Source organism: Hippichthys cyanospilos, chromosome 12, assembly GCF_059441005.1.
Source record: "Hippichthys cyanospilos isolate Australia breed blue-spotted pipefish chromosome 12, RoL_Hcya_1.0, whole genome shotgun sequence".
In the NCBI taxonomy this organism is placed as follows: Eukaryota; Metazoa; Chordata; class Actinopteri; order Syngnathiformes; family Syngnathidae; genus Hippichthys; species Hippichthys cyanospilos.
Genome location: NC_142380.1, coordinates 6,222,270 through 6,237,939, shown reverse-complemented (window position 1 = coordinate 6,237,939; position 15,670 = coordinate 6,222,270). Strand labels below are relative to the sequence as shown.

Here is a 15,670-nt window from a genome sequence, read left to right as displayed (position 1 = left end):
CATGGGTCTACAGTATGTTCTCATCTAAGTTCGTGGAGCGCTCTTGTGGCGCATCCTGACTGGCGTTATTGTCCTGCATCCCTTGTTAGTAAGTGTTCTTTTCATTTTCCTTGGACATTTCGAGCCAGTTAAGTTAAATCTTATTGCCTTGTACTTGTGCACGTGCAATGACAACAAAGTGCCACTCATTACCAGAGACTGCATTATATATGTTAAATTATTTACTGTACACCAGAAAGATGGATGCACAGCCATGGAACCTTATTCTGCTGGAAGCGAAAGAAGGTCTGGCTATAACAAAACGGTTCCTACTCTCATTCTGTCTTGGCCGCCCACCTACAGGGACGATGTGTAGCCAAATAGATGATGTTTGCCAGGGTGCAAATTGATAGGAAGATGCAGAGCTAGCTCCGATGACCTATCTAAATGTACAGTGTGTGCGAAAGAGGCTTATTCTAACAGATACTAGGATCACCTAATATACAGTTTATAATGACGACAAGGTAGATGGCGCTGTACTGAGGTGTGCGCTTTGCCTACGTTGCACTTGAAGCGCCGCCTTGCAGCTCTTCCCTTCGGCGTCCACGCTGATCTCGCCCGCGTCTTTCTGGCTGACGGACGTGACGGTGAGCGAGTGGCTGCCGCCACCGCGCTCAATCTTGTACTTGGCTCCGTGAGCGACGAGGACATCGTTGTGGAACCATTTTACGCACGCGTCGGCCGGTGTGACGGCGCACTTAAAAACGGCGTCTTTCCCCTCCATCGCGGCCACGTTGTTGAGCTTGGAAGTCAGCCTGACTGACCTGGGAGCTGGCGGAAATCACGGAAATTAGAAAAATGACGACGTGGAACAAGAGACAACACAGCGCGATTGCTGTTACCTATGGAGGAGATTTTGGCAGAGGTCTTGTCAGTTTGACATTCGCAGCTGTATTGGCCTTCGTCTTCCTTAGTCATGCCAGTGAGCGTGAGGATTCGCTTCGGGCCGTCTGTCTTGATGCAGAACCTGCCTCCAGGTTGAACCTCAGAACCATTGTGCCGCCAAAGGACATCCCCCAAAGCTTGGTTCAACTCACAGGTTAGATTTAAAGTGCCCCCCAAGTCCACGGTCACGGCTTTTAACGGGACAACAAATTTAATAGCTGCATCTACGAACAAAAGTTGGCAAATCATGGGCGAAAAGAGACATTTGCCCTCCGATTTGGGGAAAGATGAACTTACCTTTGACTTGGACTTTGAACTCCACCTTGTCATCAGCGGTGTGACAGGAGTAAACGCCGCTATCATTGGCTTGGCTGGATGTGACTATAAGCGTGCGGGAAAGGCCATCCTTCTTCATTTGGTATTTGGAGCTCCCCATAAGCTCCAGGCCATCTTTAAACCAGCTCACGCTGCTGCTGCTGCTCTCTGCAGTGAGCTCACCGGTCAGAACAATGTTCTCGCCGGATTGAACGACGCACGTGTCCTTAATGAGCTTCTGGAATTTGGCAGGCATATCTAAAGAGAACGTGATTGAAAATGGCTGAGTTTTCAAAGCGAACTGAAACGAACTGTAACTAACATCGCCAAACTGATTGGGGTTAAGATATTATTTGAATTTTACCTGCCATCTGCAGTTTAAAAATCAGTTTTTCCGATCCAGCCTCACAGGTGTATTGGCCAACATCTTTTTTGTCCATTTTGTCTATCACCAGCTCTCGACTTGTACCCTTTGCCTCCATGCGAATCGCCTTGCTGGAAGCGAGCAGCTTGCCATCCTTGTACCATTTCACCTCAGTTTTAGAATCGGCAACCTCACAGCGCAGTGTGGCCTTCTTGGAGTAAATGGCTGTCACCTCCTTCTGGATGGAGTCCTTGTTAGAGAAAACACTGGGGAGATCTATGGATCACATTTAGACAGAAATGTAGGAATGAATGTCATTGTATGTGTATCTACATATAGTAACAGTCAAAAAATTGGAAAACTTCCATTTTAATGTTCCTCACTATTTAAAGATTTCCTGCACTATAATTTAATACGAGTTATCAACATTATGAAGAAACAATGATACAATATTTTGGCAAACACAAAAATGTTAATCAAATAAGAATACGTTATAAGATTTTGATTTTTCAAAGTAGCGACCTTTTGAACAATCATTAAAATCATATGAATCCTTTATGGGTTCTTTCTTACCTGCCACCTGTATCTTGAAAGTCAGCTTTTCAGTTCCGACCGCACAGACGTACTCCCCAGCATCACCCTTGACCAAAGCATCGATCACCAGCTGGCGATTCTTCCCCTTGGATTCCACATGAAGCGTCTTGCTGGAAGACAGCAGCTTCCCGTCCTTGTACCATTTGACCTCGCTTTTCAAATCTGCCACCTCACAGCTCAGAGTGGCTTTCTGAGTGACAAAAGCCTTCACCTCTCTCGTGACCGATTCCTTGTTGGAGAAGGCCGATTTGGGCTGAACCGCTGTGAAAATCATAGCAAAAGATACAGTGGCGTTTCACCTTATATGTCACATCTTCTCCAACATGATATTAAGATGTATTATTACCTGCCACCTGCATGTTGCATGTCAGCTTTTCGCTTACGGCTTGGCAAGTGTACTCCCCTGCATCCTTGTGCTCCACGCAGTCAAACACCAACAGACGAGTCTTGCCCTTGGATTCTGTGCGAATTGTCTTTGTGGGGACCAGCGTTTTTCCATCTTTGCACCACTTGACCTCGGTCTTGCTGTCAAACACCTCACAGCTCAGAATTGCTTTCTGAGACAAGGAGGCAATCACCTCCTTCTGGAATGAATCAGTGTTGGAGAAGGCCGGCTTGATTTCAGCATCTGAAGAGGAAAATAGTGGAGAATTGGCTTGATTCACAGAAATGCTCTCGAGTGTTAGTCATGTCTGAGTCACAAAAGGTCGAGTCAAAGTCTAGTCTAAGTCCACAATGTCCGAGTGCGGTTCCAGATAAGATCAAGTGTAACATGGAGCTTGCATCTTAAAGAAAGGCTTAATGCCAAATTAGGGTAAAAGATGGTGGGTAAAAGCAAATGTTATAATCCTGATGTTGGCTGCAATGACTGAAAGAAAAAGGCTGCATGCGCTTCACCCCCCATGAGCCATGGTGACTATAAGTAAATCCATATGGAGTGTATAGGTATACCTACATTGTATCTTTTCTTTAAATTAACAAAAGAAAAAAAAAGCAATATTAATCAACTTTTAACAATGTTTACTTTCCATTTACAGGGTGTGTACCGGTTAGTCTGAAAGAGAAAAATTGTGCATCAAAGTGTCTGAAACATTTTTGACCAATTGAACCATTTAATGCAGAAGAAAATATGACATAAAATATCTAGTACACAGGAACATCAATATCTTGATATTTTTAACCTGAAGAAAAAGGTTTAAAACATTGTACAGTTTTGTTTACTAGTTTGAGTGAATTCTGAATCAAACGCTAAGGAGTCCAAGTCAAGTCCTAGATAACAAAGAAACATGTGTACGAGTAGTATAGCCCTGGAAAATAGTCCTGCATAAACAAATAGAAATGGAGCAGCTGAGTACAACAAGCTAAAGACTGACCACTCAGGTGGAAGGAATGAATCCAGTACCTGCAACCTGGAGTCTGAAGGTCAACTTCTCTGCACCGGCTTGACAGACGTATTCTCCGGCATCCTTCTTCTCCACACTGTCGATGACAAACTGGCGAGTCTTCCCCTTGGACTCTGCGTGTACTGTCTTGCTACTGACCAGAAGCTTCCTATCCTTGGACCATTTGACCTCCGTCTTGGAGTCAGTTACCTCACAACTCAGAGTAGCTTTTTGGAACACATTTGCTTTCACCTCCTTTTGGACGGACTCTTTGTTGAGGAAGGCTGATGGAGGCTCTGATGATAAAAAACTGAGAGCTAATCTCGGAATTCTACACTTTGAATTTGATTTCCTTACCAGTCACATGGATCTTAAAGACCAGTTTCTCCGTGCCGGCCTCACAGGTGTACTCCCCGGCATCCTTCATCTCCACGCTGTCGATCACCAGCTGGCGAGTTTTTCCCTTCGTCTCGGCGTGTATTGTCTTAGCGGAGACAAGCATCTTGCCGTCCTTGTACCATTTCACCTCGGTTTTGCTGTCCAAGACTTCACAGCTCAGAGCGGCTCTCTCGGAGAGTACGGCTTTCACTTGGTTCTGCACTGATTCTTTGTTAAAAAAGGCCGTCTGGGCGTCTGAAAAGAGTTCAAATGAGACAACCAATTGTGCATGAGCTTCATCTGGTAGAACCTTAAAAGTCAAACAGTAATCCTACCAAGTACAATGATTTTAAAAAACAGTTTTTCTCCTCCAGCCTCGCAGGTGTATTCTCCAGCGTCACTCTTGTCCACTTTTTCAATCACTAGTTGACGAGTGGTGCCTTTGACCTGGGCGTAAACGTTTCGAGTGGATATGAGCAGCTTGCCGTCTTTGTACCATTTCACCTCCGTCTTGCTGTCCGACACTGTGCAACTGAGATTGGCTTTTTGGGAGAGTGATGCTTTCACCTCCCTCTGCACCAACTCCTTGTTGGAGAAGGCGGGCTGGGCTTGAGTTTCTGAAAGGAAAGCAGATTTTGCATTGAGTGGTTGACAAATAAACTGAGGGGGATAAATGCCTACCTTTAATCTTGACCTGGAATGTGACTTTGTCTGTTGCTGTCTCGCAGGAGTAATGACCCTCGTCGGCTTTTTTGGCATTTTTGATGATGAGCTTCCGAAGGGTACCTTTGGCGATAATGGTCGTTCTTTGGTCCTCCAAGATCTCCACCTGGTCTTTTCTCCACACGACCGCCGTGGTAGCGGGAGAAACCTCGCAGCTCAACTCGAGATCATCTTTGAGTGAGGATGACAGGCCCGTGGGACCTCTGGGCTTGTTGAGAAATTTGGCAGGTTCATCTGACAAAAGCGTAAACATACAAACATAAATCCTCAAAAACTATCCCTTTGTGCACGTCGAAATTGGAAAGAGAAAAATCAGTGTGAGGAGTGGAGCCATGGAATTAAGTGCATGTGTAATACCTTTAAGAGTGAGCTGAATGGACAGTTTGTCATCACCACAAATGCACTCATAGATGCCCACGTCTTCCTCAGTAACGTTGTGTACCCGCAGGATCCTCCTGCGCTCCGTGCTCACATATTCATACTTCTTGCCCACTTTTACCTCTCGCCCATTTCTCATCCAAACCACCTATGAATCAGTTCATATGTTAAAATTAGGCAAGTCTCCAGGATAGGAAAATACTAAAAAGCATGTTTTGCTTTCTGATTGTAGTCAATTTTGTGTGAACATAAACTTCAGTATTAGTAATAGTGAAGTCTATGTGTAAATACACAAAATTAAAAAATATATATATACAGTATGTAGCATAGACTTAATTACTGACAGCTAGCAGTTTGTCCGAAATAATCAAGAGTTTATTCCACTATAAAGCATTTCAACCATAGACCAGTCCTTCTCAAATAGTGCTTTCTCTTTCTTGGGGGGGGGCTTTGTCAAAAAAAATTGAGAAGCATTGTCATAAACCAAAGTGAAGGAATGTTTCTCAACATCACCAACCTGAGCATCATAATCCGACACCTCGGCCATCATCTGAGCGGTGGCTTGGGAGCTGCACATCACCACCTCTTGCTGATCAGACTTATTGATGAAGCGGACAGGCGGCGCTGCATTACATGAGAGGAAAGGGAGTTTACTCGTGAGTTCACACGCATACAAAAAAAAAAAAAATCAAGCATGTGTCGTTTTGGCGTACCCTTGACGGTTAGCACGCAAGTGCTCTGCGAGCCTCCGCCTACAAACTTGACTTCCGTGGCGTTCATGTCAATTGTGACCTGTCGGATGAGCAGCGTGTGCACGTTTTTGGAGCGGGTGATGAGGTAGTCGCCGCCACTTCGCAGCATGCGGCCGTTTAGAGACCAGAAGCCCGAGCAAACGGCCGACAGCTCCACCGAGATGGAGAACTCCTCGCCCGACACGGCCATGCTGTCCACCAGGCCTTTTCTGATTTCGGCGGCGGGTTCTAGACAGAACGGCGGGAAAGGCAGCATTGTGGAAGACAACAAGATCATCTGGTTCGACCAATGAGCAGAGTCTTACCAAGGTAGAAGCTTCCGGGAACCTCCAGGTAGTCACTCTGACCAAAGTCATTGACGGCGGATATACGGAATTGGAAAGTGGCTTCTTCTGAGAAGTTACTGATCGTGATCTCTGTTGCCAAAAGGGATTCTCCAGCATTGCACCTCTGCCAGGTCCTAGTTCCAACCTTCCTCCTCTCTACAATGTATCCCTTGATGGGCACAGGACGTGCACTGTCTGGAGGAGACCACTGAAGGCTGATGGATGAGTCAGTCTTGTTCTGCACCACAGCATCCACTGGGGGATCGGGGGGATACTTCCTTGCCGCTGAAAATCAAGCAAATATATATAAAAAACCATGGGAATACACTGTACAATGTAAAATGTGCGTTCTTACCGGTGACAGAGAATCGAGTGGATGTCTTACAATCCCCGGCCACAAAAGCCACTTCTCCCGAATCATCTGCCTGACACTCCCGGATGGTGAGCGTGTACTGGCGGAGCTGGCAAGCCATGGAAATTCGGGAATCCGCCTTTAGCGTTTCACCATTGCGGGTCCAGTAGGCGTCGGGGCAGGGCTGCTCCAGCTCCACGCAGAAGATGACCGTGTCGCTGACGGGAACCACTGTCCTCCGAGGGAGCTTCTTCGTAATGTTGCCTGAAATGTAGAATGTGTGGAACCCACATGTACTATATATCTGGCGCCAAATCAAACATTCATTTGAAAGGAACAAGAATATTGATGCACAGTGTGAAGAACTGGGTCTCCTGAAGAAAACTATTTGGGTCTCTTCATAACAATGATGTTGATTTGAAAAAAAAAAAAAACATTTTCATACAAAATTGCCTTCACTTTTTCCCACGCTGACACTTTTTTGCGGTTTACATGTTCAATAGGTGAAGGAAGACGTACGTAAAAAACGTATCATCTCTCTCTCTCTCTTTATATATATATATATATATATATATATATATATATATATATATATATATATATATATATATATATATATATATATATATATATAATAGCAAACTTTTTTTTTTACTTTTCTTCATTGTCAGTGACGTTAGGATGCGATGAGTCTTACCCAGGACAGTGAGCTCTCCCACCGTGCGGCTGCCCTCCTTCATCTCACAGATGTAAACGCCGTCGTCGTTGGTGGTGACATTGTGTATGGTGAGGCTGCGCAGGGTGCCTTGTTCCTCCATGTAGTACTTGGAATTTTGCTGCAGACGCGTTTCCTCCATGAACCAGTCAGTCCTGCTGCTTGTCAGCGGCACCTCGCACATCATCGTGGCCGACGTTTTCTCCTGGACTTCCACGTCTTGGAGCTTCCTCCTGAATGGCACCTTTGGCTCTGCCCACGCAAAAAATGAAAATGCGTTTAGCAATTTTTGTCTTTCCCTCAACGACCTGCATGTATGCAGGTTTGGAAGTTTACAATGCATTTTTACGGATTCATACCTGTGTCTCAGAAAGTCACTTAATTCCCTTTAAAATGATATACAATATAAGGAGGTAGCTCACAATTTGATGGAATTAAAGAAATTTGAAAGTTGCCAAGATGAAATCCCTAGTCTTAAGAAGAACATATTTAAAGTTTTGGCACATTCATTTCCCAGTGGAGTGCAAAATAATTCCTTATTTTCATCCACTTTGATTACAACTTGTACTTTTTGGCTGCTGAGAAATGAAAACTGAGACCTTTAGAAGATCGGTTTTGTAGGAATCACAAAATAAACATCTCTGTCGAAAATTCGGAATTTTGTCAATAACTCAAAACTATCCTCCGTCTCATAAACCTATTTTGTGTTTTGTGAAAAATATTGAGCCATTTTTTGGTTCACTTGTGTACATTTCTGAGAGCACAACTCACACAGACATTTTTGGGAGTCGAAACCGAGATCAAGACAAGGCAAAAAAAAAAAAATCTTCATTGTCCATACAATGTAGATATGAATGTGAGTTTGAATGGCTCTGTGGGTCTTTTCCAAGGTATAACCTCTTGTCACCCAAAATCCTCTGGGAACAGCCCTGGCCAACAGCTCAAAGAATTCCGGCAGGTTTAAAGATCAAGTGTACAAACTCTTCTGTTGATCTTCCTGTCAAAACTAATAAAGATCAAGTGTTTTGAGAATTTCACCCCCGGGGAAATCATGCAAGCTTGCACAGAAGCCAATGTGAGCGAAGTCCACACGGCAACAGTGAACTTCTCAACGGCAGCAGAAAATAGACGCAACACTACACCTCCCCACAGAATACGAGCCCCACAATTGAATCATGCTGCCATAAGGCTTACGCATTTTAAAATGTTTTAGCGCCATGAGTGGACCTGGACTTTGACCTACTGCCACTGACCATATGTGATTTCTCTCCTGTTGCTCCTTTAACCCATTAAAGTTGGCAATGATCTTAGCTTTTGCTTAAATTCTTACTAACTTTGATACACCTGCAAAATCTAAAGCAAAACTTGTGTCCAAAACAATCCCGACTATGCATGGAAAATGAAGCTGCTTAAGTGGAACACATATTCAATGATGCTGGTTGACCTGGCTACACCACATAAAAAGAAACTTTTCCTTGCTTCAGCAAGCAAATTTGTTTAAACTAGTTGGGCCACAGCATTGGAGAAAACTAATTTGTTAAGATTTGGTTGCTGGGTTGATTTGGCTTCGATTTATCTGTGCATGGCTCTCAGAGGAAAAAAGTTTAGACACCCCTGATTTGGGGATTTGGATTATTTTAGGTTTCCAAGCGATCAATGGATTATCAAAAACATTTATAGACTAATTTGTCCAACAAATAGTTGGCGATTAATAGTTGCATTCCTGACATTATTTATTTATTTGGGGGGGAAAATTGAGGCAATTTGACAAAGAAAATAGTGACATCATGCCTCTGTGATCTTTCCTTTGGCGTAATCTAGTCGGAACCTGTTAGGTCACACATTGTCACATGGTTAGGCAGAGTCACCCTCCTTAAGGGTGAGTGGCCAAGATAGAAAAAGAGTAGAAAATGTGATAGATCAGACCTTCTTCCGCATCAAGCAGAATAGGGCTCCACAGCTGTATACTCCATCTCAAAGGTATAGAGTAAATAGTTGAGTTCATGAAGTTTTCTGCTAATTACTATAAGAACAGTGAGAGTGAAAAAGAAATGGGCAAAGCTTCCGGAGAGACCTTTAAAATAGAAAGAGAGAAAATAGCGTGCCGTTACCTTTGACGGTTACCAGAACAGCACTGTAGGTCTGCCCGGCCATATTGGTGGCATTGCAGGTGTAGAAACCGTTGTCGCTCTGCTTGCAGTACAGGATCTTGAGGATGAAGTTCTCTGCCTGGTCTTCGTATATGACGTGGCGGCGACCCTCGCCGATGTTGGCGCCGTCTTTCCTCCAAATGATGTGAGGCTTGGGGTGACCCGTCACAAAGCAGCTGAGTTTGGCGTGCTTGCCCTCTGTTACGGTGCAGGAGCGGGTGAACACCCCCTTGGGCAACTTTGCCAACGCCACTGCGGCCGCAGACGACCTCGCCTTCTGCTCTGGACTCAGAGGACTCAGACCGTCTGCGATTTTGTCCGAGGTGGCGCTTTCTTCCGTGCGAAAGACACATATGTCCTTCTTCATTTCTTCTTTGCGCTTCTGGAGATGAGTGAGGAGGGAGGTGTGGTTTTCGGTGGCGAGTAGGTGGGCGTCCACCGCGTCCACCGCCAGGGTGGCGGCGGCGTGCGCCCGGCCCAAAGTGTTCTGGGCCCGGCAGGTGTACGTGCCGCTGTCCAGGTTGCGCACGCTCTGGATCTTCAAGCTACTCCCCTCGCCGTCAGAAGAGATCTTGATGCGGTTGGACTCGCCCAGGTAGCGGCCGTCCTTCTCCCAGTCGAAGTTGGCCTCGGGGTGAGCCACCACCCGGCAGTGGAAGACGGCGTCGCCGCCCAAAGTCACACGAGCCGAGGTGGGCTTGAGGGTGAAAACAGGGGCCCTGGGGGTCATCTCCGTCGGGAGGGCCACTTTGAGGGTCACGGCAGCGTAGGCCTCTCCGACGCTGTTCTTGGCCCGGCACAGGTACTGGCCGCTGTCTTCCAGCGCCAAGTCATAGATGGTCAGACGGTACATGTTTCCATCTTCCGCCGTCTTGAAGCGGCCACCAGACGTCAGCTTCAGCTTCTCCTTTTCCCATGTGATAAGTGGAGTGGGGCTGCCCACGATGGTGCAGCTCAGTGTGGCATCCTTGCCCGCACACACAGCGAACGCTTTGGGTCGGGTGAGGAACCTGGGGGCGCCTCCGAACAAATCTTGATCCATGTTTTGTACCTACAGTCAAAAGATGGGACAACATTTAGACATGACACAATAGAGGACTACGTCTGTCATGATAAAGTTCATATGTGCATATCCAAAGTCAGGGTGCAAGGATGACCTAGGATATGTTAATATTCATGTTGTTTAATATGTTTTGTTTCATACATATCCCTTCTATTGCAGCAGTTCTTAAAAGGGGGTACTAGTACCTCTTGTAGTACTTGAAAGAACTTCAGGGGGTACTATTTAATTAATTGATTTAGGAAAATATAAGTCCATTAAACAAATTGTATGTTCAGTAGGTTATTCAATTTCATTATTGTAAAAACCCAGATTCTCCCACATACCAGAATGGTTGGACCCAACTTGTTATGTACCACCTCTCGTTACCTGTCAGGTTATATATTTATTTTTGTGAACACATCTCTACTATTATTCCAAAAGAGGACACTTTAAGTTAAATATTTTTTCTGTGGACAATATTTATTCATAATTATTTCTTTTTGAGAAAAGGTCTGACACTTAAAGTTGGTTATTTTTTAGGGGACAAATATTTATCGTTAGGTTAAATAGGACACTTTATCAAACACCACTGCTCTATTGTTACGATAATAAACTGAACATTATTATGTTTTGAAATGCATAATCATTCGCCTATACAATAATCATACATAAGGTCCTAGGGCTTACATAATTACTAATTATGACTTGGGTAGCGCATTAGCGTAACTTGACAACAGTCCACGGTGCATCTCCATTGAAACATGACAGCTGTCAAACGAAGGCCTTCAGTATAGTGGCTGCCATGGTCAGGTGTTCCTAATGTTGTGACCGCCGAATGTTTGACATGTTGATGGGACAGCTGTTATGAAAATAGACATAAATCCTGACTGGCATATTGATGAGCTCGCACAGCGTCAGCCATGACGCTAGAAAGCTTCCGTTCGACTCCACACACTACTGAGCAACATGAAGTCATTATAATAGGCACAAACTAATGAGTTCCACGACAACAAGGTCAAAACGAAGCGTTCCCCTCCTTTTCGAAGGGTGACATTTAACGGCTTTGTCGCCTCTGTCCCTTCAAGCGAGGCCGGACCAAAATAACCACAGCTGTCCCTGGCCGTCTCGCTCCATTTCCATTTGTAGAAGCCGCCGGTGCTTCAGCTGTTTGATAAGGCGCCGATATTTAAGCCAACGCACATCATCACTTCCTCCTGTGCAGGTATTGAGAATAAACCTTTAAAGGCTAGCTAGCACTATCAAAAAAGTGCAAAAAAAAAAAAAAATAAGTGAAAGGGCGGGAATTTGAGTCAGCCTAGCTGAAACTTGATGCTAGCCTAGCTAGCATGTAAAATATACAACAAACTATGTAATTACTTTTAAGTTTTTTATGTTTTTTTTAGTACATCTATAACAATTGTGTAAATTCTGAAAAGTCCACTTCCAGTATATAAAATTGTTAAGCTCTTTTTAAAGTTAATCACCTTGAGTCTTCTTTCCTAGGTCAGTCAGTCATTGAAGGCTCCAAAATATTACAGTTCCAACCCCGAAAATGTCCTCTGTGAGCTCAAATATCCTTCAAACGGCTGGAAATTCCAGGTGCTGCTGTAGCATCCCCCAGTGCCCCGTGGTGCGCACTTGACTAGACTTCTTTTTTCTTGCTTGCCCTGTGTAGGTCCAACATGATGCTGGCAGATAGCTGGCGTGCCTATTTTGGTGCAGCCTCCTTTCCGAAATAGACTCTTGTCATTTCGTGTGCAGATAGCACAAGTTGTGGTTGCACACTGCTGCAAGGAAGATAGTACACAACAAAAAGTGCCAGTCCATGTACAGAAAATACTTTAAAAAATTCTGCATTTTTTTTGTAATCTTCTTGACAAACCCTTTAAAATGTAGATCACAAGCATTATAAACCTCGTTTGAGCCTAATTTAAGCAAATGTTGGAAATATTTTCTCATTAATTTAAAAGTTCAGGCCACTTTTGCTAAAATTAAGCAATCTTTAATGACATGCATTTTCTTAAATTTGTCATTAATTATATTTTTCTTAAAATTAAAATTTTAAAACAACCCAAAAACCTTTCTAAAGACTTTTTTTTATGAATTAAAACAATGACCGCAACGTAGATTTAAATAAACATCATCCTAATATGTATTTACCTTAAAATAAAGGAAAACAGGAGTAAATCTGTTCTTATAATACGATTTTGTTTTTGCCATCATAAACCTAAATTAGAAAAAATGGCCTTGGTCTTAAGCAGAAGACAATTCTAAATCATGTTGTCCTGTTGTGAGAAAAATATGAGTTTTGAGCAAAGAAACCTTAATAAGAAAACGCTAGATTTAATATCTTGAAAATATCATTATTAAGATTTTTTTTAATACACAAGATATTTTTTCCTTTTAGACAAAAAAGAATCTGAACGTTTTTTAAGAGTCCAGACAATCAATCCCAGATATTTAAGGATCTATTTAATACTTAAGTATCTGGAAATTGATGTCCTTAAAATGCTTAAGCATCAATTTAATACTTATGTATCTGGCATTGAATGAGTTAAAAATAAAGTATAAATACAGTGTGCGGCAACATTACAGTGAAACCATAGTTAGTGCTGTGGTTGGTAAGCAAACAAAAAAAGAACTTTTGAGGTTCATTTGTCCTTAGTCCTAAAAGAGAACGACAAAGGAAATACTCCCAACCACCAAAAATCACATTTTTGAAGGAAATTCGGACACCCATTACGGTACCATAGACAAAAACGTTAGAGGAGTTTTTGTTCTGCCCGTCCATGTCACGGCACCTTTTGGACCGAGGAAAACGATAGCTCCTGCATCCTATTTGATGATATATATTTATCTATTCATCCATCTTCAACAGCTCATCGGGGGTCAGGTCGCGAGGCAAATAATAACACTGATACAAGTCCAGACCAATAAGTAAATTGTATTAATATAGTGATGAAAGGATACAGATGAACACTGTATTTTTAGGGCCTCATCTGGACCATGTTTCACTGGGATGACAGCCACGATACGATCCTTAAATAGGTATTAGCACATTTTTAATGAGCACTGACGAGTACAGTAGGTTCCCGGTTTAGAACATTCCCTATTTACGAGGTTTTGAGGATATGAATGGCGCACGATAATTTGGTTTGTGCGGCGTGGTCTCGCAGCACAAAAAGGCTCACCGTCGTACTCGCTTTTCATTTGACTGGTTTCCGTTACCGATCTGGAAGCCGTTCAAATACAAACATGAAAATGCCACACAGGAAGGCCGGAGCGAGCCGGGATTGAACTCCCGACTCTGTGCTGTGAGGTGGATGTGCTAAACACTGATCCGCCTCAATAAAAATTAAAAAAGCACCAAATCTGATTGGATGCTAAGTTAATGCACCGCTTGCCATGCAAAAACAGCACAACCATCACAGTCCATACGTTGCTGAAGCAAAAATTGTTCCCCACGAGAAATAGCGGAAATTGAAAGTACAATGGTCCATTTAAAATTGAATTTATACATGTATAGTCTTAAGTCTATTTTTGTAGGCCTCGCTTGGACCATATTACACTCGGATGTTAGTCATGACTGAGTCCTTAAATAGGTATTAGCACATTATTAATGCTCACAAAGGAGCTTTGGGATTGGTCTGCATACACCTTCCAAAAACTTGTGATATGAAAATAAAACCTTTGATATCTTACAGTCAGTGTAGGCCTACTTGTATGAACGTGATGCTCAGCAATAGGACAATTCAGCCCATTAGAATGACGTGGGTGCAAAAATGCAACACCAGTGCTACTTTTGGCCTTCAGTACCTTGAGCTGGATAGAAGATAAATGCTGTTTATCCTCATTGGTAGTTCATCTTTGACACAGCAGTTGGACTTCATGGAACTAAAAAGGCAAAAATATTCACAGGGTTGACAGCCGTATGATACAAGTTATTTTAGCTAACATTTTGGCGTTTTACTTGCCGTAGGTACGAGTAGGTGATAGGGACATAGCTGAGCCCCCATAAAATGATTTGAAATTACATAGATACCACAAGATGGCGCCAAAGCACAATGTTTCTATTAGACTTAGCTTTGGCTTAAAAAAAAGAAAATGCATAACGATTAAGTATGGAGGAAACTGAACGTACCATTCATAACATAAACTGTGTCAAAAGGGGCATAAAGTGACGACCCCTTGTAACTTACCCCTCAGACTTTTAATAACTTCCATGTGTGACCGGGAAAGTTTCCCTTGAGCACACATTTGAAGCCCTCGAGCCCCTTCATCCAGCTGTGATAGACATGGCTCAATGTATTGCTTGGACTAAGCCGTACTACAGCTGCTCGGCCACATGATGACTGCATTGAAGACCAAGAAGATCAGCATACCTGATATAGAAAATCAATCACAAAGCATGAACTACTTTCAGAAAAGGACTATACATGAGTATCGAATTGAATATCTTGCACTGTGTAGATACACTGTATTTTCTTGACACCTCTCCATGCCGGTGAGTGACAGCAGCAGGTCGTCTGGAGGTTCACTCCCCCGAAATTCTAGCAGACACCAAGTATGCGTGTACTACATTCTGTCCAGCTACTGCGGTTAGTCTATGTGCCTTGTCCACTGAGAAAAAAAGTTAACAAGCCTCCATTTTGGCTGATTAAATACAGGACAAGATTTTGTTTTAAATGACATATTGTGTCATCCTCTTTTGTGTAATAATAAACATCATTTAATGCAAATATATAATACACAAAGAAAAGTCAAAGGCATACACTTTACCCATGAAGCAACTGAAACGAATGACCGGAGGGTTGCCAATTAGAAAGTGAACAAATATAACATCTTACACAAAATAAATGCTATCAATTTATTATGGTGATTACTTACATAAATACACATTGAGGTCGATGAGTTCTATCACATTGCATGTTTATCCTTGAAATTAAAAAAAAAAGAGAAAGTTGTTATTGAACATGAAAAAAATATGTTTTGACAAATTATCTGTGTATTTATATATATATATATATATATATATATATATATATATATATATATACATAGTATATAGAATGTATGTGATGTGGGTGGCACAAAAGTTCGGTTGTTCAGTTAGGATGGGCTTTCTTGGGTGAACTATTTTTTTTTTTAAAGGTATTTGGGTCGAATACAGTTTTTTTGTTGATTTATTGGCACTTATGTTAAATCATATTCAAAATATAAAATCCCGGGTAAGAAAGAAGTTAAAAGAGCTTTGATGTGCCAATAAAAGAACGTG

General features: G+C 42.7%; 1 protein-coding gene across 1 annotated transcript in view; it reads right to left on the bottom strand.

Annotated features, from left to right (window-relative positions):
* The window catches only part of obscnb (obscurin, cytoskeletal calmodulin and titin-interacting RhoGEF b), a 47,303-nt gene extending 36,908 nt beyond the window's left edge, over positions 1-10,395 (bottom strand). Inside the window, exons 1-16 of the mRNA XM_088429534.1 lie at positions 9,315-10,395; positions 7,186-7,455; positions 6,492-6,752; positions 6,116-6,421; positions 5,772-6,038; positions 5,576-5,682; positions 5,038-5,206; positions 4,639-4,914; positions 4,293-4,574; positions 3,937-4,212; positions 3,600-3,875; positions 2,544-2,825; positions 2,177-2,458; positions 1,222-1,497; positions 882-1,148; positions 541-810 (exon numbers count right to left, since the gene is read on the bottom strand). Of these exons, the coding sequence (XP_088285660.1) occupies positions 541-810; positions 882-1,148; positions 1,222-1,497; positions 2,177-2,458; positions 2,544-2,825; positions 3,600-3,875; positions 3,937-4,212; positions 4,293-4,574; positions 4,639-4,914; positions 5,038-5,206; positions 5,576-5,682; positions 5,772-6,038; positions 6,116-6,421; positions 6,492-6,752; positions 7,186-7,455; positions 9,315-10,395 (4,948 nt within the window). The remainder of the gene's footprint in view (positions 1-540; positions 811-881; positions 1,149-1,221; positions 1,498-2,176; positions 2,459-2,543; positions 2,826-3,599; positions 3,876-3,936; positions 4,213-4,292; positions 4,575-4,638; positions 4,915-5,037; positions 5,207-5,575; positions 5,683-5,771; positions 6,039-6,115; positions 6,422-6,491; positions 6,753-7,185; positions 7,456-9,314) is intronic.
* Between the last annotated feature and the right edge of the window lie 5,275 nt (positions 10,396-15,670).